At 41.3% G+C, this 23,497-nt stretch overlaps 1 protein-coding gene across 1 annotated transcript; it reads left to right on the top strand.

Annotated features, from left to right (window-relative positions):
* Positions 1–711: 711 nt before the first annotated feature.
* Positions 712–20,916, top strand: dus3l (dihydrouridine synthase 3 like). The gene is made up of 16 exons (XM_021572160.3): positions 712–793; positions 1,325–1,418; positions 9,793–10,063; positions 10,282–10,657; positions 11,098–11,180; positions 11,375–11,464; positions 11,649–11,690; positions 12,002–12,154; positions 12,964–13,080; positions 13,201–13,266; positions 13,415–13,525; positions 13,647–13,743; positions 19,072–19,147; positions 19,591–19,779; positions 20,072–20,200; positions 20,601–20,916. The coding sequence occupies exons 2-16, from the start codon at positions 1,333–1,335 to the stop codon at positions 20,671–20,673; spliced, it is 1,959 nt and encodes a 652-aa protein (XP_021427835.3). The 5' UTR covers positions 712–793; positions 1,325–1,332; the 3' UTR covers positions 20,674–20,916.
* Positions 20,917–23,497: the final 2,581 nt, after the last annotated feature.

The raw sequence follows: 23,497 nt of genomic DNA, 5'->3' as shown, positions 1-23,497 counted from the left end.
CTGAAGTGTGTGTGTGTGACTTTACAGTAGCCAGGTGTAGTGTGTTTGTGTGACTTTACAGCAGCCAGCTATAGTGTATGTGTGCCTTTACAGTAGCCAGCACAGTGTGTGACTTTACGCCAAGTCTAGGTCCAAGAGGCTTCTAAACAGCTTCTACCCCCAAGCCATAAGTCTCCTGAACAGCTAATCAAATGGCAACCGAGACTGTTTGCATTGCACCCCACCCCCCACCCTCTTCTATGCTGCTATTACTCTCTGTTATTATCTATGCATGGTCACTTTAAAAACTCTACCTACATGTACATAAGTACCTCGACACCGGTGCGCCCTGCACATTGACTCTGTACCGGTACACCCTGTATATAGCCCTGCTATTGTTATTTACTGCTGCTCTTTACTTATTTGTTATTCTTATCTCTTTTTTCTTAAAACTGCATTGTTGACTCAATGCACAGTTTCCTAGAGATACATCAAGTCAAGCCTGCTACATAAAAGAAATAGAAGCAGGCGAAATAGATAGGAGAGTAGTTGCTTTGTAAGGTATCTCTACCTGAAATTACATGACCTAAGTGTTTGACAGTTGGTTTTAATAATCAAATCAGTACTATTTTTTATATATATTTTTTACATTATAGTATCAATGAATAAATATGCAAGATTGAAGACAACTGAACCTCTAACGGAATTATTTATTTGCCTGGATCCAAATATTTAGAAAATGCGTCACACGGACCGATATAAGGTGTTGCACGGGTCGATTGTCTTGCCGCGGTAGTTAGTTTTGGATTATCAGGTACTCTTCAGTTTTTAATCGACTGGATTTGTCACCTCAGCATATTACCATAGTTTTAGTGATATTTTACTTTTGTATAATGACTTTCTTCCACTTAACGCATAATTATTCGAGAGCGACATGGTTAGCTAACGTTACGGGCAGCTTAACTTGATTTGCTAGTTAGCTGCAGTGCACGGCTAGCTGTCATGCATGGGTTGTCATAAAATGCAGCTCGCCAAGTGTAGCTTCGTAGCTTTGCTTGCTTAATTTTACTTGTCATGAAGTTTCCATGGATTTATCTCTAAGTGTATCATTTAATCATAAGAGCTATGAATGTTGCTTTTCCTAATGTGCTACTGCAACATTGCAGTAGTATTTTGTTGCTGACATTGTTTTCTAGCTAGCTACAGTAGCCATAATGCATTAAGTAAAGTTACCACCCTTGTTCAAGCCAGCCAAAATCCGAGTCCAGTGTCGACTAACGTTAAGTGTTCAAGCAAGCAACTGTGCTAGCTAACTTACCAACTAATGTTGCAATGTTTATTTCAGAGGGAGTTATGGAGACCGAGACAACCCCAAATATACCCACAGAAAGCCATGGGATGAATGGGACTGATAAAGGCAGAGCTGCCATTAAAACCCAGTAAGTTTGCTTCCTGTTGCTACTTGGTTGGAAAAAAATCCTGCACACACAACTGTGGATACAATTGGCCACCCCTGCCCCAGACCATCACCCGTCTGACATGTACTGATAGAACAGGCTTCAATGAGAGAAACTATACAATTAAAAAAAAGACTGGTCGATAGGCTGTTGGTCGACCGAGATTTCTTTAGTCGAGCAGTTTGATTTGCGCTTGTCTGAGTGGACTAATCCATTGTGGTGGCTGTGGGGATCACTCTTAATAAAGGTTTTCCCAAACCCTGACCTGGCCCCACCCCTGGGTGCATGTTTTGGTTTTTGCCATAGTACTACACAGCTGACTCAAATAACCAACTCATCATCAAGCTTTGATCATTTGAATCAGCTGTGTAGTGCTAGGGCAAAAAACTTAACGTGCACCCAGGATAGGCCCCCGGACTGAGTTTGGGAAACCCTCCCCTTAAGACGTGCTACTGAAATTGTAAATGGTTATTTTACATAAGAACAAATGGTGCAACACTAATACAAATATTATTTTATAACAAATGCGCTTCCTCCCACGTTTGATAGCGGTTGCGCTTCTGAAACATCAGTGCGCTGTTAAATGAACATGTTGCTATGTGCGTAATAGCAAAGTCACCCAGCATATTTGTGTTGAGAACAATGCGGCGGAGGCAGCAGCGGAGTTATGAGATAAGAAAACAGCCCTTACCTTAATTGTCTAAGAAAAGTGAGGAGAGAGGAAACACCAACTTAAATAGATCTATAATCAACAGCCTAACTGTTAATTGTGCCTGACCTATAAATCATCCATATATATTTAGCTACAGAAATAAGACAGGTCCTGCTTGTGTTGCCTGTTTGAGTGTTAGTTTTAGGGGCATGATATATCTTTGAACATATCGGAATTGGACGATATTAGCTAAAAATGCCAACATCGGCATCGACCGATATCTAGTATAACACCGATGTGCAAAACTAATGTCAAAGCAGACTTGCTAACCTATATAATGACACCACGTAAATTTTGCGCTACATGTGCAGCACAGCATTCCTAACCTAGCCCACAATGTCTGCTGTGTGGATCGAGCAGTCAAAAAGTCGAGCAGTCATTTGAAAGAGTAAGAACATTTCAGCGAGACAACTCTAAAGGCAAAATCCATTAAAGCCAAGATCATGGAATTCATTGCCATTGACAATCAACCGTTCTCGGTCGTGGGTGATGTTGGCTTTTGCCGACTGGTCAAACACCGGTGCACACTACCAAGTGCTCTATTTTTCAGATGTTGCCCTACCGGAGTTACACAGTAATAGCGTCACTGATATTAGCTTCACGACATACATACTATGGAACGTCGTTTGGGTCTTTGCGTGTCAAAATAAATACAGTAGCACTGTCAAATCTGTACAAAAAAGTTTGCAAACACCGGCCACAAACGATGTGTTTACAATACCGCGTTGGTAATAAAGCATAATTTGCTCGACTGCAACTTCTGGGGTGGCTAGCTTGGTACCGAGCTAGAACCAAAGCACCAATACAACCAGCCTGAAAACACTGACCAGTAGAAACTGAAGTCATTTAAATTATTCTTAGCAAAGATTTAGGAATCCTTGTAAGTATTAGCTTGGATGCCACTTGTTGTTCGCCTATTGAAATTGAACTTCAGTTCATGAAAATAAATTGCCTGCCTGCTACTTAACCCTGTTGACCAAAGCTAAAGTTATAAGCATCCAGCTAGCTTCATCTGGCTAGTGAGGTTCGACCGGACCGATTATGTATTGTGAAGCTAGCCACAATAAGGATTAGGCACAATAGCGGAATTTGTGGTTTGCCTTCAAAATAAAAGTATGTCATTGACAGTAAGGGCAAATATATACAAATAGTAGAATTGTCATACCTTTATTTTGAAGGCTAACTGCTAAGTCCACTATTGTGGCCAATCCTTATTGTGGCTAGCTTCACATAGATGGGTTGATCAAGTAAGAACTGTCTTATAAATTAGGGTTATTTTAGATGATGACACCTAGCTATATAGTTAGCTAGTTAAGTATAGCTACTGAAACAGATTGTCCTTTTGCTGTGTTTTTGGGGAAGAACGTTGTTTGCATCCATGAGCTAGCTAGATTTTTTTATGACCAGCATTGGTGCGCGAGACAACTTTACAACCTTCCTGTGACATCGGGTGTTGTGGGTGTCCTGGAGGGCAGGTAGTTTGCCCCTAGTGACGCGTTGTGCAGACCGCACCACCCTCTGGACAGCCTGACAGGATGCTCTCAATTGTGCACCTCTAAAAGTTAGTGAGGGTTTTCGGTGACGAGCCACATTTTTTTCAGCCTCTTGAGGTTGAAGAGGCGCTATTGCGCCTTTACCACACTATCTGTGTGGGTGGACCATTTCAGCTTGTCGGTGAAATGCACTCCGAGAAACTTAACTTTCCACCTTCTGCACTGCTGTACCGTCGATGTGGATAGGGGGTGCTCCTTTTGCTGTTTCCTGGAGTCCACGATCATCTCTTTTGCTTTGCTGACATTGAGTGAGAGGTTCTTTTCCTGACACCACACTCTGAGGGCCCTCACCTCCTCCCTGTAGGTTGTCTCGTTGTTGTTGGTAATCAAGTCCACTACTGTTGTGTCGTCTGCAAACTTGATGATTGAGTTGAAAGCGTGCATGGCCAGGCAGTCATGGGTGAACAGGGAGCACAGGAGGTGGCTGAGAACACACCCTTGTTATGCCCCAGTGTTGAGGATCAGCGGAGTAGAGATGTTGTTCCCTACCTTCACCATCTGGGGGTGGTCCGTCAGGAAGTCCAGGACCCAGTTGCACAGGGCGGGGTTGAGACCCAGGGTCTCAAACTTAATTATGAGTGTGGCGGGTACTATGGTGTTGAATGCTGAGCTGTAGTCAATGAACAGCGTTCTTACATAAGTATTCCTCTTGTCCAGATGGGATAGGGAAGTGTGATGGCGATTGCATCGTCTGTGGACCTATTGGGGCGGTAAGCAAATTGGAGTGGGTCTAGGGTGACAGGTAGGGTGGAGGTGATATGATCCTTGACTAGTCTTTAATTTTTTTTATTTTTTATTGAATTGGTATGTAACTGTTATGAAAGTTGTATTGTCCGTTTTGTATATAAATGCCAATTTAAACGTGTACATGACACTGCAACAACATTTCCCCATGGGGACAAGTAAGTAAGTAGTCTCTCAAAGCACTTCATGATCAAAGAAGTGAGTGCTACGGGGCGATAGTCATTTAGTTCAGGTACCTTAGCTTTCTTGGGAAAAGGAACAATGGTGGCCATCTTGAAGCATGTGGGGACACCAGACTGGGATAGGGATTGATTGAATATGTCTGTAAACACACCAGCCAGCTGGTACTGGTTATCATTCATTTAGTGTTTACATTGTTCCAATACAGTCAGAATTATATTGTAATCTAACAGCACTTGTTTGGCATGCAGGACTTGCTCCAGTATTTTCCACAACTAGTCAAATTTATTCCTTATATCTGACATTCCCTTTACCTCCTGAGCAACCAAACATTCCCCCGATTTGTCATGTCATTTGCATCCGTTTTGCTATCACATGTGTTACGGTGTTCATAGTTGGTTATAACCAATTTATTCATGTGATTGTGATATGCTAAAGTCAGGCTCTATTTGTCACATCCTTACATGTGTCACGTGACGAGAGCAAGGGTTGAAGTAATAGGGAATGCTTTTCCTAAATAAATTTGGGATTTTGGTCATAACTTTTCATTAAGAAATGGCTGTAATTATGTTGCAGCTTCAGTAACACGGACACCACGATAAACACAGATTTTCTGTGGTGGTCGCTGCAGCAGGGACGAGAGACAACAGGTGCTAGTCACAGTCACTCGCTGTCATTTTTAACACAGGGCAGCAAGTCTGAGCTTGGCCTGGCACAATCAAATGTGTGCTTAAAGCGTCATACACACTTAGTGCATATATACTGAACAAAAATATAAACGTAACATGCAACAATTTAGAAGATTTTACTGAGTAACAGTTAATATAATGAAATCATTCAAGTACATTCATTAGGCCCTAATCTATGGATTTTGCATGACTGGGCAGGGACGCAGCCATGGGAGGGCATAGGTCCACCCACTTGGGAGCCAGGTCTAATAAAGGAATGGCACCAGAGGGGATGGCTGCTGTTTTACAGGCTCCTAACCAACTGTGCTATTTTGTTTTTTTCAAATTTTTTGTTACTTATTTCGTACATAGTGTTGCTGCTACCATCTCTTATGACCTTAAAGAGCTTCTGGATATCAGAACAGTGATTACTCACCTCAAACTGGATGAAGATTTTTTCTTTAATGAATCTGACGTGAAGGATATACTGTTTCCCTGAGACCAGGCCCAAATCCCCATCATTCGCGTGAAGAAAATATGGAAATACAGGGGGTGGAGGTTGGGGTGCCTTGTGAGATTTAGTCGGCGAGTGGGTAACTCTCCTCTACCATCAGTTCTATTGGCCAAAGTGCAATCACTGGAGAATAAACTGGATGATCGGCATTCAAGACTCCTACCAACGGGACATTAAAAGCTGTAATATCTTCTGTTTCACCGAGTCGTGGCTGAACGACAACACGGATAATGTACAGTTGGCTGGGTTGTCGTGGCTGAACGACAACACGGATAATGTACAGTTGGCTGGGTTTTCCGTGCATCGACAGAACAGCTATGACTGGTAAGACAATGGGTGGTGGTGTCTTTTTGTCAATAACTGCTGGTGCGCGATGTCTAATATTACAGAAGTCTCGAGGTACCCCTCAGGGGTGCATACTTAGTCCCCTTCTGTATTCCCTGTTCACCCACGACTGCTTGGCCAAGCACAACTCTTAACCATCATTAAGTTTGCTGACAACACAACAGTGGTAGGCCAGATCACTGAGAATGATGAGACCGCCTATAGGGAAGAGGTCTGAGCCCTGGGAGTGTAGTGCTAAGGACAACAACCTCACCCTCAACGTGAGCAAGACAAAGGAGCTGATGGTGGACTACAGGAAAAGGGGTGCAGAACATGCTCTCATTCACATCGACGGGGCTGTAGTGGAGTGGGTCGAGTGTTTCAAATTCCTTGATGTCCACTTCACCAACAAACTATCATGTTCCAAACACCCCAAGACAGTCGTGAAGAGGGCATGACTACACCTTTTCCCCCTCCGGAGACTGAAAAGATTTGGCATGAACCCCCAGATCCTCAAATATATTTTATATTTGAAATTCTTCAAAATAGCCACCCTTTGCCTTGATGGCTGCTTTGCACACTCTTGGCATTCTCTCAACCAGCTTCACCTGGAATGAATTTCTAACAGTCTTGAAGGAGGTCCCACATAACCTGAGCATATTGTTGGCTGCTTTTCGTTCACTCTGAGGTCCAACTCATCCCAAACCATCTCAATTGGGTTGAGGTTGGGTGATTGTGGAGGCCATTTCATCTGGATGCAGCACTCCTCACTCGCCTTCTTGGTCAAATAGCCCTTACACATCTTGGAGGTGTGTTGGGTCATTGTCCTGTTGAAAAACAAATGATAGTCCCACTAAGCGCAAACCAGATGGGATGGAATTTTGCTGCAGAATGCTGTGGTAGCCATGCTGGTTAAGTGTGAGTTGAATTATAAATAAATCACTGACAGTGTCACCAGCAAAACACCATCACACCACCTCCTCCATGCTTCACGGTGGGTACCGCACATGCGGACATCGTCCATTCACCAACTCTGCATCTCACGAAGACACGGCGTTTGGAACCAAAAATCTCATATTTGGACTCATCAGACCAAAGAACAGATTTCCACCGGTCTCATGTCCATTGCTCGTGTTTCTTGGCCCAATCAAGTCCCTTCTTATTGGTGTCCTTTAGTAGTAGTTTCTTTGCAGAAATTCAAGCATGAAGGCCTGATTCACGCAGTCTCTTCTGAACAGTTGATGTCTGTTACTTGAACTCTGAAGCATTTATTTGGGCAGCAATTTCTGAGGCTGTTAACTCTAATGAACTTATCCTCTGTAGTAGAGGTACAGTGCCTTGCGAAAGTATTCGGCCCCCTTGAACTTTGCGACCTTTTGCCACATTTCGGGCTTCAAACAAAGATATAAAACTATTTTTTTGTGAAGAATCAACAACAAGTGGGACACAATCATGAAGTGGAACGACATTTATTGGATATTTCAAACTTTTTTAACAAATCAAAAACGGAAAAATTGGGTGTGCAACATTAACTCGGTACCGGTATCCCCTGTATATAGCCTCTTTATTGTTACTTTATATTTAATCTTTTACTTCACTTTATTTAGTAAATATTTTCTGAACCAACAATGCAGTTCAAGGAATAAAGGGCTTTTAAGTAAGCATTTCACGGTAAGGTCTATGTTACTGATGTGAAATGGCTAGCTAGTTAGCGGGGTGCGCGCTAATAGCGTTTCAATCGGTGACGTCACTCGCTCTGAGACCTTGAAGTAGTTGTTCCCCTTGCTCTCAAAGGGCCACAAAGGAGGGTGGTTAATGATGCTTCAGATGCGTGCAGATGGTCCCTGGTTCGAGCCCAGGTAGGGGCGAGGAGAAGGACGGAAGGTATACTGTTACATCTACAGATGTTGTATTCGGCGCATTTGATTTGACATCCAGACAGCCAATACATCTCTATTGCTAGGCAGGAATGTAGGTGGTGTGTGCGTAATAGAATGGTTTCTTGTCACTTCATCTGACCATCCACGGCTATCCAACCTTATCAGTGACTGAAACCAAACTTTTACCCTTTGGCCCTCTTAATAGGATTCATGAGATTTAACAATAACATTATACATGTAAAGTAGTTCTAGTATGGTAAAATTAATAAGTACAGTGGGGAGAACAAGTATTTGATACACTGCCGATTTTGCAGGGTTTCCTACTTACAAAGCATGTAGAGGTCTGTCATTTTTATCATTGGTACACTTCAACTGTGAGAGACGGAATCTAAAACAAAAATCCAGAAAATCACATTGTATGATTTTTAAGTCATTCATTTGCATTTTATTGCATGACATAAGTATTTGATCACCTACCAACCAGTAAGAATTCCGGCTCTCCCAGACCTGTTAGTTTTTCTTTAAGAAGCCCTCCCGCTCTCCATTCATTACCTGTATTAACTGCACCTGTTTGAACTCGTTACCTGTATAAAAGACACCTGTCCACACACTCAATCAAACAGACTCCAACCTCTCCACAATGGCCAAGACCAGAGCTGTGTAAGGACATCAGGGATACAATTGTAGACCTGCAAAAGGCTGGGATGGGCTACAGGACAATAGGCAAGCAGCTTGGTGAGAAGGCAACAACTGTTGGCGCAATTATTAGAAAATGGAAGAAGTTCAAGATGACGGTCCATCACCCTCTGTCTGGGGCTCCATGCAAGATCTCACCTCGTGGGGCATCAATGATCATGAGGAAGGTGAGGGATCAGCCCAGAACTACACGGCAGGACCTGGTCAATGACCTGAAGAGAGCTGGGACCACAGTCTCAAAAAAAACCATTAGTAACACACTAAGATGGGTCGTGGCTGGGTCTTCCAGCATGACAATGACCCGAAACACACAGCCAGGGCAACTAAGGAGTGGCTCCGTAAGAAGCATCTCAAGGTCATGGAGTGGCCTAGCCAGTCTCCAGACCTGAACCCAATAGAAAATCTTTGGAGGGAGCTGAAAGTCCATATTGCCCAGCGACAGCCCTGAAACCTGAAGGATCTGGAGAAGATCTGTATGGAGGTGTAGGCCAAAATCCCTGCTGCAGTGTGTGCAAACCTGGTCAAGGAACTACAGGAAACGTATGATCTCTATAATTGCAAACAAAGGTTTCTGTACCAAATATTAAGTTCTGCATTTCTGATGTATCAAATACTTATGTCATGCAATAAAATGCAAATTAATTACTTAAAAATCATACAATATGATTTTCTGGATTGTTGTTTTAGATTCCGTCTCTCACAGTTGAAGTGTACCTATGATAAAAAATTATAGACCTCTACATGCTTTGTAAGTAGGAAACATTGCCGATTTTGCAGGTTATCAAATACTTGTTGTCTCCACTATATATATTTCAAGCTAGAATACAACACAACTCCAAAAAATTGGACTAACACCTTCATATTTAGTTTCTATTTTTGTTCAGTATAGTTGATTTGATTAAAACACATAGGATGTGTCTGCATATGGAAAAATTAACGTTTAAAAATTTCGACCAAAAGAACAGATGACTCTCGGCCGACCAATGTTTTTTGTATTCGGGGACAGCCCAAATTTATACGTATTAGGCCTACTTGTTGAATTGTATCAATTATATATGAATGTGATCAGCATTCTCTGTTTTCAGGTTTCTCACAACCAAAGAAAAGTTCCATGAGTTACTGGACTCTGGAGGGAAGGGTCCTAACGATGACAAGGCCAGTGACGATGCAGCACCAAAAGAGACAGCAGAAGACTCTCTGGAAGAGCCTCAAGAGAAAAAATTTAAAGTGGACCCGGATGAGCAGGAGAGGACGGAGAAACGGAACAGCAAGCGAATGCGAGGACAGAACAAGTCTAGGCCGCATATGAAACCCACGAGCTACGACAACAGACGACTGTGTCCTTCCATAATTCAGGTAGGACTGTCACTTTAGCGACTAGATGAAAGGGCCAACTACTTTTATGCAACCTGGGACTTGCCTTGTTTGAAATCCCCCCCCCCCCCCCCCCCAAGTCATTTCAATAATATGTTTTTCCTTTACCTATCAGGAGCATGCTCAATTGAGTTTCCTGTAGACCTAATTGTTTATCAACACCAAATAGTTTTTACTATTTTCTCATTGAACTCCCCCAGGAGCGTGATACCAAATGTGTCTACGGCGACAAATGCAAGTTCATCCATGATGTTGCTGAGTACATGGCCTTAAAGCCCGCTGACGTTGGAGAGCACTGCTACCTCTATGACACCTTCGGGAAGTGCCACTACGGCTTGAGCTGCCGATTCGCCCGGGCCCACATCAGCGCTGACCTAAAAAACCTGGCTAACGAGGAGCGTGTGAAAGCCATGGAGGGGAGAACACCCGTGAGGAATAGCCTGGACAAGGACCTGCAGTGGCGCCTCCGCAAGAAGGTGGTCCCCTTTACAGCATCTGACGCCTACATGAAGACCGTTTTCAAAGGCGGACACAAAGCAGGAGAGGGCTGGAAAAAGGCTGCAACCGCAGAGAACGGTAAGGCTCGGTGGGGTCTGCCATTTTGTGGAAGCAATATGTTGCCTGGGTTATATTCATTAGTCACACACCGTAGCAAAAAGTTTTGCAACGAAACAAGAGTTTATATTAGCAAATTCCGGCAGGTCCCTCCCTATTTGCTTCTGTTTGGTTACTAGTGAATACATCCCTGGTGGTTTTGCGACTGATATTCGCAGGAATTTCACTGTTTTTAGTTGCAGAATTGGCCATATTTTTTGTTTGGACAGTTTTCTTTGTGTACCACTCTCAAAGCCAAACTGCATTTCAAGTGGCTTTACTGTTTGTAAAGACTTGTCAGGTGCAGAGATGGTGTTAGAATAAATTAAATGGATTAATTCAGCTATTATATAATCTGATTTTCACGCTAATCAGGTGTTGATGATAATTATTCTGATAGTTCAATGTTTTATCTCCCTTAGTTGATAACTGTTGTTCAGCGGTGGTGATCTCTCAGTGTTCTGAAGGGGAGAAACTACAAACAACAGACAACCAGGGAACTGAGGTACTGTAGCAACACTATTACTCTACAACTACTACTACATTTGTCACAAAGCGCTTAACAGCAACGAGTTGACAGTGACAAGGGAAAAACTGCCTGGCTGGGAAATATAATAAATAGATCTGTGCTATTTTGGGATTTACTGTATGGTGGCTCGAAGTTTTTCCTCAAGTTGTTTACCTTTTGGAAAATTGCAGGTTAGCCAGGAGAACCTGGCTCTAGTGAAAACCATTGGGCCGTTGACTGATGCTGATGTTATAAAGTTACGACAATGTGAAAAGAAGCAGGTATGTTTGAGCCGCTTGACTTAAACACAGTGCTAGGTATTTTGTCTTGCATGTCGGGCATCTGAGTGGCACTTTGTATATTAAGCTCATTTAAATATTAACTGCCCATTTTTAATATTAAGAAGTTGTTTAAACCAAATAGTAACGTTATGAATAGAAATAATTGTTTTTATTCTTCCTAAAGGTGGACTTCAAAGACAAGCTGTATCTTGCTCCCTTAACAACGGTAAGTCGGTCCTTGGAACAGAATTGGTCACTTTCCCAGACTGATTAATCCTACTCCTGGACTGAAACCCATGCTCAACTGAAAATCTATTTTTAATAGGGTTTCTTAGTCCAGGAATAAGCTTGTTTTGGGTTCGGGAAAGCGACCCAATGTGCACACACTAATGGCTTGATATTTCATACACCAAAGAGGACCAGAATGAAAATAAGTGACTTTGTTAGATATAATCTATGATTTTTTTATGTGTGAATTGTTGTTTTCTGCATTATGTATTTTAGAATGATCTAATAAAATGAATACATTTGTCTCAGTGTGGAAACCTGCCTTTCCGTCGTATATGCAAACGATTCGGCGCCGACATTACATGTGGAGAGATGGCCATGTGTACCAACCTGCTGCAGGGCCAGTCGTCCGAATGGGCGCTCCTCAAGAGACATGAGAGCGAGGACCTTTTCGGCGTGCAGGTTAGAACAGGCTGAAAGTGCTAGAATTTATTTTATTTTTATTTATTTTTTTACATCTGAATACATACTTATGCCCATTGCTCCCCAGGGATATCTCCACTTCATTGTACTCTGTTCTGGGCAGTGTGCTTGAGCTTGTTCCACCCCATGGTGGTTTTAAAAGTGATAGAAGTGGTAGTAGATCACTCCTAAATTTGTCAAGACATTTTTTTAAATTCCTATGAGTTTAGTCCTATGTCCCTCATTTGCGTAGATCTAGCTATTTGCCTCAATCCTGAATTAATGGGGAAGATGGGGATTATCTTAGTCCATCATTTTAGATTGAACCTCCAGGGTATTTGAGCCCAAAGTAAAGATCTTTGAAACGGTTCAATTTTAAAGGTAGAATCCTTAATTGAAGCGATAACAAAGCATCACCCCACCTATGTTTGGTAAAAATGATGAGGAATGGGTCTAAATTCATAGACAGAGCTATGGATGGAAGCACTGACCATCCATGATGTCAAAATTATTATAAAATAATATCTTTATAGTTTTAACCATGTTTTGGGGCTATACAGTGTTTGTTTAAATTTACATGGTTTACAAACGTTGGAGTAAAACAAGCTTATATTTTGGGTTCTGATGGGGTGTGACAGTTGAACTAAACTCATGAGGCCTTTACAATTTATATTATTTAAGATTCAATGGTTTATCATTCATTTATAAGAAAAAAAGAAGAAAAAAAATAATATATATATATATATCAACATATCAACTAAGGATTCTAGCTTGGTCTGTACCTGAAGTCTGATAATTTACATTTTTAGGTGGAGGGATGCTTTCCTGACACAATGACCAGATGTGCAGAGCTACTCAACAACAAAATCGACGTGGACTTTGTGGACATCAACTCTGGGTGTCCTATTGACCTTGTATACAAGAAGGTGTATTCTTCTGGACATTCTCCATTGAGCTTACTTTTTAGTCCAGGATTTGTCTTAATGTGTCTGGGAAACCAGCCCTCTAAAACATGATTAGTATGATCTTCCTTTCCCTTTCTTTAGGGCGGAGGATGTGGGCTGATGACGCGCACCAACAAGTTTGAGCAAATCATCCGAGGAATGAACTCTGTAAGTGATGCGAATTCCTTATTTGCTCAGCTATGGTATTGGAGATGTTGCACTAATGCAGGCTCAATAAAACCCTCAAAGCATTTGAAAGAAAACAAATACTACTTGAACTCTGGTATGTAAAGGGACTTTGTTGTTCTTTCCTCAGGTTCTGGATGTCCCTTTGACTGTCAAGATTCGTACCGGCGTTCAGGAGAAGGCCAACATCGCACATAAACTCATCCCAGAGATGAAGAAGTGGGGGGTGTCCATGATCACGGTATGTCTGTCAGAATGTAATGCTGGATCCTAAATCGATCTAGCCTAAGTAAACTGTTCTGTGTTGGTTTCGTCACAGGCAGGGATGTGTAGCATAAGAGTAATTTCAAGTCTCTATGCAGTTGCATGGCAGGTCCAGGGAACAGCGCTATACTAAGTCAGCTGACTGGGACTACATCAATACCTGCTCCCAACTCGCCAGCCCCATCCCACTCTTTGGTAAGTAGGATTTAGAGAGTTTATTAGTCACATGCACAGGGTTGGAAATCTAGCAAGGTACAGGGAAATTCAACAGTGCAGGTCAAAGTGAAGTGAATGAAACAATAAAAACTGGCTTTGTTGAATACTAATTTCTGATTGGCTTGAAGGTCATTCTAGAGCAGGGGTGTCAAAGTCAAATGGACGGAGGGCCAAATAAAAAAATCAGCTACAAGACGAGGGCCGGACTGTTCGAATGTTCATTGAAAAAATTTTAAATGACGCATATAGTCTAGTGAACCTAATTGAACCTACTGAAAACCTAACAAATATATTACAATATGATCAGATAAATAAAGCAATATTTTCTTATGGCTCTGTCAGTAATCTTTAATTTTCAACAGACACAAAAGACAAATTTCCTTTATATAAATATCCCCATAACATGAACATTAAATGAAAGAAACCGGTATTCAAGGCACCATCAGTAGACTATATTTTCTATTTTAGCAAAAGTGGGCTAAATTTACTTCAAAGAAAAAACAATAATAGCAATTTTCTATCATCCACTCAACTGAAATATTTTTAAAATATAATTGGATTGAAATACAAAAAAATAAAGTGCAAAAATCTATTAATCAAAAACAACACTTTGTTTAAGGAGAAGTAACATGCAGTGAAAACAAATATTAAATTTTAACTTTTAAACTTGAACTGAGTAAAAACTCTAAATATGTGATTGCACAGTAATGTTCACTTGTTTGAGGTTGAGGGTGATACTTGGTGGTGTCCCATCTTTTCCACAAGTTCATCAATGTTCGGGGTAAGGCTCTGAGCTGAAGAAATCCTCAGAATTGAGTGGAGGTGTTCAGCAGTAAGTCGACTTCTGTGTGATGTTTTGTTCAGGTTCATCAAAGAAAACAGTTGTTCACACAGGTATGTGCTGCCAAACATAGACAACGTTTGAGCAGCCTGGATGCGCAGCTGGGGCATTGTGCCGGGGAGGAAACGGGCGAACTCCGCAGCACCCACTGCCGCATATTTTGCCCTCAGTGCATCATTGCATTGGAGGTCAATCAACTCCATTTGGAGGTTTGGTGGTGAGCTTTCCACGTCAACAGCAAATGGGTTACCGAGCAGTTCCAACCTGCTTTTTTGTGCTTCAAAGTCAGCAAATCGGCGTCGAAAGTCAGCGGCAAGCATACCTATTTTATCAGCCAACTGTGTGCTCGGGAACGCACTGGTAGAGAGCTTCTCTTTCATGGTCTGGCAGCTGGGAAAGTGGCTCAAATTTTCTTTCCGCATCTGCGTCTCCCACAGAGTCAGTTTGGTTTTAAATGCCTTCACTGTACTGTACATATCAGAGATGACACGATCCCGACCCTGCAGCTGCAAGTTTATTGCATTCAGATGACTCGTAATGTCACACAGAAAAGCCATTTCACACAGAAACATTTCGTCTCGGAGTTGTGTTGTGTCTTTCCCTTTGCTGTCCAAGAACAGACAAATCTCCTCACGAAGCTCGAAACATCTTTGAAGCACCTTTCCCTGGCTTAGCCATCGCACCTCTGTGTGATAAGGCAAATCACCATGCTCCGTTTCTAACTCCGTCAGAAATGCCTTGAACTGGCGGTGATTCAAACCTTTGGCTCTGATAAAGTTAACTGTGCGTGTGATGATGCTCATTACATGCTCCATTTTCAAGGCTTTACCGCACAACGCTTCCTGGTGTATGATACAATGATAAGCTGTCAGCTCACCTGTCGCGTTTTCCTCTTGCATCTTTTCCCGTATCTTCGCCACCAGTCCGCTCCTGTGTCCACACATCGCAGGTGCTCCGTCGGTTGTCAAACCCACGAGTTTTTCCCAAGGCAGCTCCATCTCATTTACACATCTTGACACCTCTTCATACAAATCATGCCCCGTAGTTGTGCCATGCATAGGACGTAAAGCCAAAAACTCCTCTGTCACGCTTAGGTTGGAGTCCACTCCGCGGATGAAAATTGACAACTGGGCAATGTCAGAAATGTCGGTGCTCTCATCCACAGCCAAGGAATATGCAATAAAATCTTTTCCCTTTTTCACAAGCTGCTCTTTTAGATTGATGGACAACTGGTCTACTCTCTCGGCAATGGTGTTTCTGCTCAGACTCACATTTAAAAAGAGTTGCCTTTTTTCTGGGCAAACTTCGTCACAAACTTTAATCATGCAGTTTTTGATGAAATCCCCCTCCGTAAATGGCCGGGCTGATTTAGCGATCTCTTCTGCCAAAATAAAACTGGCCTTGACAGCAGCCTGGCCTTGTGATTTGGCTTTTTTGAACAGAGCCTGTCGAGATTTGAGGCCTCGTTTTAATTCCTCTGCCTTTTGTAGCCTTTGTTCCATGTCCATATTCTTGTTTTTGTCCGCGTGTTTCGTTTCATAATGTCGTCTCAGATTATACTCTTTCAGTACCGCCACACTTTCTCCACACAGAAGACACACAGGTTTTCCAGCTACCTTCGTGAACATATACTCCGACTCCCACCTTGTTTGAAACCCCCGGTTCTCAGTATCCACCTTCCGTTTTGCCATTTTTGATGGGTATCTGAAAGTTAATTTTACTGTGATGCTGACGACTGCTGTGCCAATAAATATTGAAATGAAGCAGCCTACTGCTCGGTGCGTCACCTTTGCATTGTGGGAAATGTAGTATTGGTGCGTGTAAAAGATCTGCGGGCTGCCGGCTTGCTGCGGGCCGGTTCTAATAATAAATCAAGATCATCCCAGGGGCCGTAAAAAACCTTCTTGCGGGCCGGATGTGGCCCGCGGGCCTTGACTCTGACATATGTGTTCTAGAGCATGCATTATTTCTATATAAAGCACAGTGTATTTGCAAGGTAGAATTCAGTGGCTTATAGTTCTTACATGTTTGAGCTGCTTTTGAAAGAAGATGTCTAATTGAAAACATTGGCGTCGTTGAATTCGATTTCCGTAATGGCAAGCTAGGACTGATGGTTTGGTTACTAAGGCAACTACTGTCGCTATCTAGTGTTAGGTTCTTATTTTTCAGAGTAAATAACTTGCGGACACTAGAGAAGCTTAACCAAGTTTAATTCTTCCCAAAGGGTCGACACAGCTGTATTCAGACATCACATTTCACACAAGCACTGATATTTAACACTTTCTCCTAGGTTGAGTCTCCTCCACACTGAACAGCCAATGCACCTCTGTTGATAGACAGAACCTTAATTATATCTGTTATTCCTCACTTCATCTAACCTGAGCTCTACCCAAAAGTGCTCACTGCTACCCAACTCAAGGCTGTCATGGTTAATGATACCAGACTGTGTCTCTTCTCTTCACAGAGGATCCCTGATGGCTAGCAATAACATATCCTGACATAATGTAACCTTTATACATCACCCTCTCTCCCTCAGTGACCTTGTTAGTTTATAAGATCTCCACCCGTCTCCCCTACACATCCCCAAAGCCACCTAACTCCTACAGATAACCATTCACTTCTGATGTAAAAACCATTATCATCCCTCAGATGCCATACTTCTGATCTATCATGTCTCTAGAAAATCAGTGTTCAAAGTTTACCCAGAATCCAACACTAGTAAACTTGCTAGCTACTTCATTGGATGTTGAACACATTTCTTCCTGCAAATTAATGAATTTCTAGCTGTAAATGTGTTCAATTATAGCCATGGTATAAAGGGATAATCAACTTGGGGCTCTATAATAACTCAGTGAAAGGTTATTTCCAATCCGCTAGCATACACCTTCCACGTCATTATTTTCCAGTGAATGCATAGCCCCTCGTTAATTATCCCTTACATTATATATACATATTGACAACTGTAACACGATAAATGGCCATTCTTCAGTTTCCTGACACGGGTGTCATCTATCCACTGTTTAATGTGGATAAGTTTTGAAAGACATTGTTGGTATCACATTTTTAGTCGGTGTATTCATTAATTTTATCCCCAGAGGCAATCTGGAACATACTTCGGTTCACGTTATCAAAACGGTCTTGGAGCATGGATTCTAATTGATCGGACCAGTGTTGTACAGACCTGACCACTGGAACATCCCTCTTGAGTCTTTGTATGTAGGCGGGTAGGAGCAAATTGGCGTCGCGATTAGATTTGAGGATGGAATAGAGCCTAATACCCATGTCGAAAAGCGGTGTAGCAGTGGTCAAGTGTGGAATTTGCGCGTGTTGGACCGTCAATGTGATTATTCAGGAGCACGAACTTCATGATGCTCTCATGCATGCCTCAGTGTTGCTTGCCTCGAAGCGAGCATATAAGTGATTCAGCTTGTCTGGTAGGCTCCTGTCACTGGGAAGCTTGTGGCTGTGCTTCCCATTGTAGTCTAATACTTATGTCATGCAATAAAATGCAAATTAATGACTTACAAATCATACAATGTGATTTTCTGGATTTTTGTTTTAGATTCCGTCTCTCACAGTTAAATTGTACCTATGATTAAAAATGACAGACCTCTACATGCTTTGTAAGTAGGGAATCCTGCAAATTCGGCAGTGTATCAAATACTTGTTCTCCCCACTGTACATGTACATACTACCTAAATTAGCCTGACTAACCAGTGCCTATATATAGCCTCGCTACTGTTATACCCTCGCTACGGTTATTTTTCACTCTTTTTACTGTTGTATTTATTTCTTTAGTCATCTGTTGTTAACCTAATACCTATTTTTTTTACTTAAAATCACACTGTTGGTTAGGGCCTGTAAGTAATCAATACACAATAAAAAACACGCATGTGACAAACGTTGATTTGATTTAGTTCATGTCCACTGCGACAAATGCTGCCTCCGGTTATGTGGTCGCCATCTTTTTCAGGGTCCAATGAAGAACTTTGAGAGCATTTTTGGTGTCGGGACTTACACATACATGGCTATAATCCCAGAGAACTCTCTCAGAATCTAAACAGGGCGACATGTATTACAAGTCGGGAGAGCAGAAGCTCGGAAGTTCCTGCGTTTCCCCCGTGGGACCACTTGTTATTGGTCATAAAGCCTTTGTTCTTGCCAGAGAGAACCCGCTTCCTATCCGCTCAATGAACTGTAAAACCCACTGATTGTATATAATCAGTTTGTATGCCGGAGGAAAGCAAAGTATGTTGTAGAATCTGATGTCCATTTGGAAGGAGGTCCTCAATCTTAAGTTCACTAAGTTAATTCTTTAATGATTGAACATTGGCAAGTAGTATGCTTGGTAATGGAGGACGGGTCGCGTCTCAATCTCACAAAGTTAGTGTGTTCGTGCGTGTGTGCATGTTTTTCTTTCTGTGTGTCTGTGTGCACCTGTTAAACTTCTTCTCTCTTATATGCAGGTAATGGAGACATTTTGTCTTATTATGACGCCATGAAGGCTAGAGAGACTGAAGTTTCAGGTGTAATGCTGGCAAGGTTGGTATCTTAATGGAAAAGAATAGACATGCTTTTGATTTCACACAATTTGACTGATCAGAGTAGTGCGCTCTGATAGGATGAGTGGATAACATATAGCTTACTTTTTATCCAACCCTTTCAGATCTAATGAAGTGCATAGGGAGGCTTGATGAAGGGCTATGGGTTGATTTGAGATGGGAAGCACCTTAGATTCAGTCTCTTATCTCAGTGGTTCTCAAACCTCTCCTCAGGGACCCCCATGACATTTCACAATCTTGTTGTAGCCCTGAACTCACCTGATTCATCTAGTCAAGGGCTGATAATTAGTTGACCATTTGAATCAGGTGTGTTAGCAGTGAATAGTTCAAATACATGGAACAGCTGGGGGTCTCCGAGGAGGTTTGAGAACCCCTGCCTTAATCGACTCCAGCTCTAGTTGTAATACTTTTTCTCTCGGGCAGGGGCGCGCTCATCAAGCCCTGGGTTTTCACAGAGATCAAGGAGAGGCGGGACTGGGACATCTCGTCCAGCGAGCGGCTGGATGTCCTTAGGGACTTCACCCACTACGGCCTGGAGCACTGGGGCTCGGACACCCAAGGCCTGGAGAAGACCAGGAACTTCTTGCTGGAATGGCTGTCCTTCATGTGCAGGTGGGTACTCGTATAGGCACGAAGTATCAGGTGGTATTCACACTGTAATAATGCTTAGAAACATACACAATAGTTGTTTTAGTGCTTTATAGGTTGATCAATATGTTGATGTAGGTGAAGACAAACGAGAACCTGCAGGACTGCCGAAAATCATTTTTCTCTGTATTTACCGTCTTTCACAAACCTAGAATTCAATCAATTAAAAATGTTCTTTATTCATTTAGAACTGTAAACATTAACACCGTAACACATTTAATGTGGACATGTCAATCTTACCCTCTCTCCTTTATAGGTACATACCAGTTGGGCTGCTGGAACAAGTGCCCCAGAGGATCAACGAGCGACCACCCTACTACATGGGCAGGGACTACCTGGAGTCTCTCATGGCAAGTCAACACGTAGGGGACTGGATCAAGATCAGGTGAAGATCACTATTGCTTATCCTAACCTAGGTTCTTATGGCTGCCAATGTATGCTGGTTTTCATTCACACTGACCTCTTGAATCATTCTCAGTAGTTGAAGCTTCCAATTAAAAATAGCATAGTAGGAGGTTGCAAGAGCAATGTCTCGTGTCTCAATCCATATTCTTGAGGGCTTTTATATGGTGGCTTTTAGCTTAACCAGCCAATAAGATGAGTGCGTTAATGCACTTTAAAAAATAGTTCCATTAGCATTTCTCAGTTGGTTTGAATTAGTATAGACTACCTCTATACTAATGTATTTATACAGGCTGAATATCTGTTCCAATTACACACAGCATGCTGAATAGTTTCATGGAAAAAGGGGTTTTAGTAATGGTCTTTTTCCCCCTTCTCCACAGTGAAATGCTGCTTGGACCTGTACCCAAGAATTTCAACTTTCTGCCCAAGCATAAGGCAAATGCTTACAAATGAATTTTGTGTATGAATGCTCAACAAAATGTTATGAAGGCAAAGCTTTTGTCAATTTTATTTCCATTCAAGTCAGCAGACCTGAATATACCTATTACATGAGTAATACGAGTAATTTAAAAATGACGTAAATGATTTATTTCAACTTTGTTTGGAGTGGTGTGTTTCTTTTACTTGGAGATGTATTTGTTTTACCATTGCACCAAATAAATACTGTATATGGAATAAAATACATCTAAAATACAACTTTGATGTTTTCTGAAGTTTTTACATTAGTATGTTTGTTTCTGTTTGAGTTTTGATTCTCTTGTTTAACATACAACTGTCTTAGTGTGAATCTGACATATGAGTCATGAGAAGAGGATTGCAGATGACTTTGAATATTAGCATTACATTTGCAAAGAATGAGTTGTTAATAGTTTTGTTTTTTGAGATATCAATACCAAATGCAGTGTGGTTCATGTTACGGATGTTCATAATGGCTATGACAAGTTTCAAATTGGTAGGCCACTGTGTAGTGGATATACAGTGGTTTAAATGGACAGATAGTCAGAATTTTGTCAATAACTCAGCCATCTTTTGATCAATCCCTTTGCTTTTCTCAAACTAAGTTAAGACGTTCCAATTTGGTCCTATGGTTCGTGAGAATATTTTGGCGTATGTGCTAATATGCATCTCCTGGTATAGTGTGGCCATCTTTGAATGTATCAACGTTATTTTCTCTTTAGGGACTATTGTGACTAGTCCAGGGACCAAGTTTGGAGTGAATCTGAATTTTAGTCCATGAGAAGATTTGATATGATTTATTTTAAGCATTAGTGTTACATAGTCAAAACAGTTAATTGTTCGATTTTTTTTTTTAAAGATATCAACGCAAAACGGAACATGGTTCATTATTGTAATGTATTTGATGAATAAACAGTTTCAAGTTGATAGACCATTTATGGAGTGTATTTACAAACTATTTAAATGGACACGTAAAATCTGATTTCCTAATTTATCAAAACTGCCATCTCTTAAGGAGTTTTTTGGGGTATCTGTACTTAACTTTTACTTCTCTATATTCCTAATATAAATAGTAATGTACTTTTTACTCCATATATTTTCCCTGACACCCAAAAGTTACATTTTAAATGCTTCGCAGGATAGAAAGTGGTCCATTTCACGCATTTATCAAAAGAACATTCCTGGTCATCCCTAATGCTTCTGATCTGGCAGACTGACTCAACACATACTTTGTTTGTATATTGTCTGAGTGTTGGAGTATACCCCTGGCTATCCATACATTTAAAAAAACACAAAATTGTGATGTCTCGTTTGCTTAATATAAGGAATTTTAAATGATTCCTACTTTTACATTTGATACTTAAGTATATTTTAGCAATTACATTTACTTTTGATACTTAAGTATATTTAAAACCAAATACTTTTAGACTTTTACACGTCATTTTCTATTAAACTATCTTTACTTTTACTCAAGTATGACAATTGGGTACTTTTTCCACCACTGCCTTTTACTGAAGAGTGGCTTCCATCTGGCCACCCTATCACAAAAGCCTGATTGGTGGAGCGCTGCAGAGATGGTTGTCCTTCTGGAAGGTTCTCCCATCTCCACAGAGGATTTCTGGAGCTCTGTCAGAGTGACCATCACCTCTCTGACTAAGGCCCCTCTAGGAAGAGTTTTGGTCGTTCCATATTTTTTCCATTTAAGAATGATGGCAGCCACTGTGTTCTTGGGACCTTCAATGCCGCAGACATTTTTTGGTACCCTCTACGGATAATTCGTTAGATCTAATGGCTTGGTTTTTGCTATGACATGTACTGTCAACTGTGGGACCTTATATACAGTTGTGTGCCTTTCCAAATCATGTCCAATCAATTGAATTTACCACAGGTGAACTCCAATCAAGTTGTAGAAACAACTCAAGGATGATCAATGGAAACAGGATGCACCTGAGCTGAATTTTGTGTCTCACAGCAAAGTGTCAGAAAACTAATGTTTCTGTTTTTTAATAAATATATATATATATATATATATATATTTTTTTTTACATTTATACACATTTTTAAAAGCCTGCTTTTGCTTTGTCATTATGGGGTATTGGATGTAGATTGATGAGGAACAAATTTAATTTAATCAATTCTAGAGTAAGGTTGTAACGTAACAAAATGTGGAAAAAGTCAAGGTGTCTGAATACTTAACGAATGCACTGTACCGTTACAGTGCCATACTAGATTACTGAGGAGGAACAGTCTCTCCTGTCACACACACATATTTACGCGCCCATGACGGTTCTAGCAGGAGTCTACACCAATGAGAGGAACCAGTTAAGCTCCTGACTATCAACAGAGATGAATTGGCTGTATAGATGTGCAAGGATTTCACTCCGCCTAGTAGGAGGGTATAAATATACAGATGTAGTCTGACTTTTACGTATACCTTAGCCAAATACATTTAAACTCAGTTTTTAACAATAACAATTCCATGTCTTAGGTCAGATAGGATCAGCACTTTATTTAAAGAATGTGAAATGTCAGAATAATAGTAGAGAGAATGATTTATTTCAGATTTTATTTCTTTCATCACATTCCCAGTGGGTCAGAAGTTTACATACACTCAATTAATATTTGGTAGTATTGCCTTTAAATTGTTTAACTTGGGTCAAATGTTTTGGGTAGCCTTCCACAAGCTTCCCACAATAAGTTGGGTGAATTTTGGCCCATTCCTCCTGACAGAGCTGGTGTAACTGAGTCAGGTTTGTAGGCCTCATTGCTCGCACACGCTTTTTCAATTCTACCCACAAATTTTCGATAGGTTGAGTTCAGA

This window comes from Oncorhynchus mykiss, chromosome 18 (genome assembly GCF_057628025.1).
Source record: "Oncorhynchus mykiss isolate SJ-2025 chromosome 18, ASM5762802v1, whole genome shotgun sequence".
NCBI lineage: Eukaryota > Metazoa > Chordata > Actinopteri > Salmoniformes > Salmonidae > Oncorhynchus > Oncorhynchus mykiss.
The sequence above is the reverse complement of the archived record's forward strand: the minus strand, read 5'-3'. Positions and strand labels throughout refer to the sequence as shown.

Bases quoted from the DNA above. Each gene is read 5' to 3' on its own strand.
- dus3l (XM_021572160.3), top strand. From the start codon at position 1,333: ATGGAGACCGAGACAACCCCAAATATACCCACAGAAAGCCATGGGATG. The intron at 10,658-11,097 runs GTAAGGCTCGGT...TATCTCCCTTAG, and splicing joins GGCTGCAACCGCAGAGAACG to TTGATAACTGTTGTTCAGCG. The intron at 13,267-13,414 runs GTAAGTGATGCG...TTCTTTCCTCAG, and splicing joins TCATCCGAGGAATGAACTCT to GTTCTGGATGTCCCTTTGAC.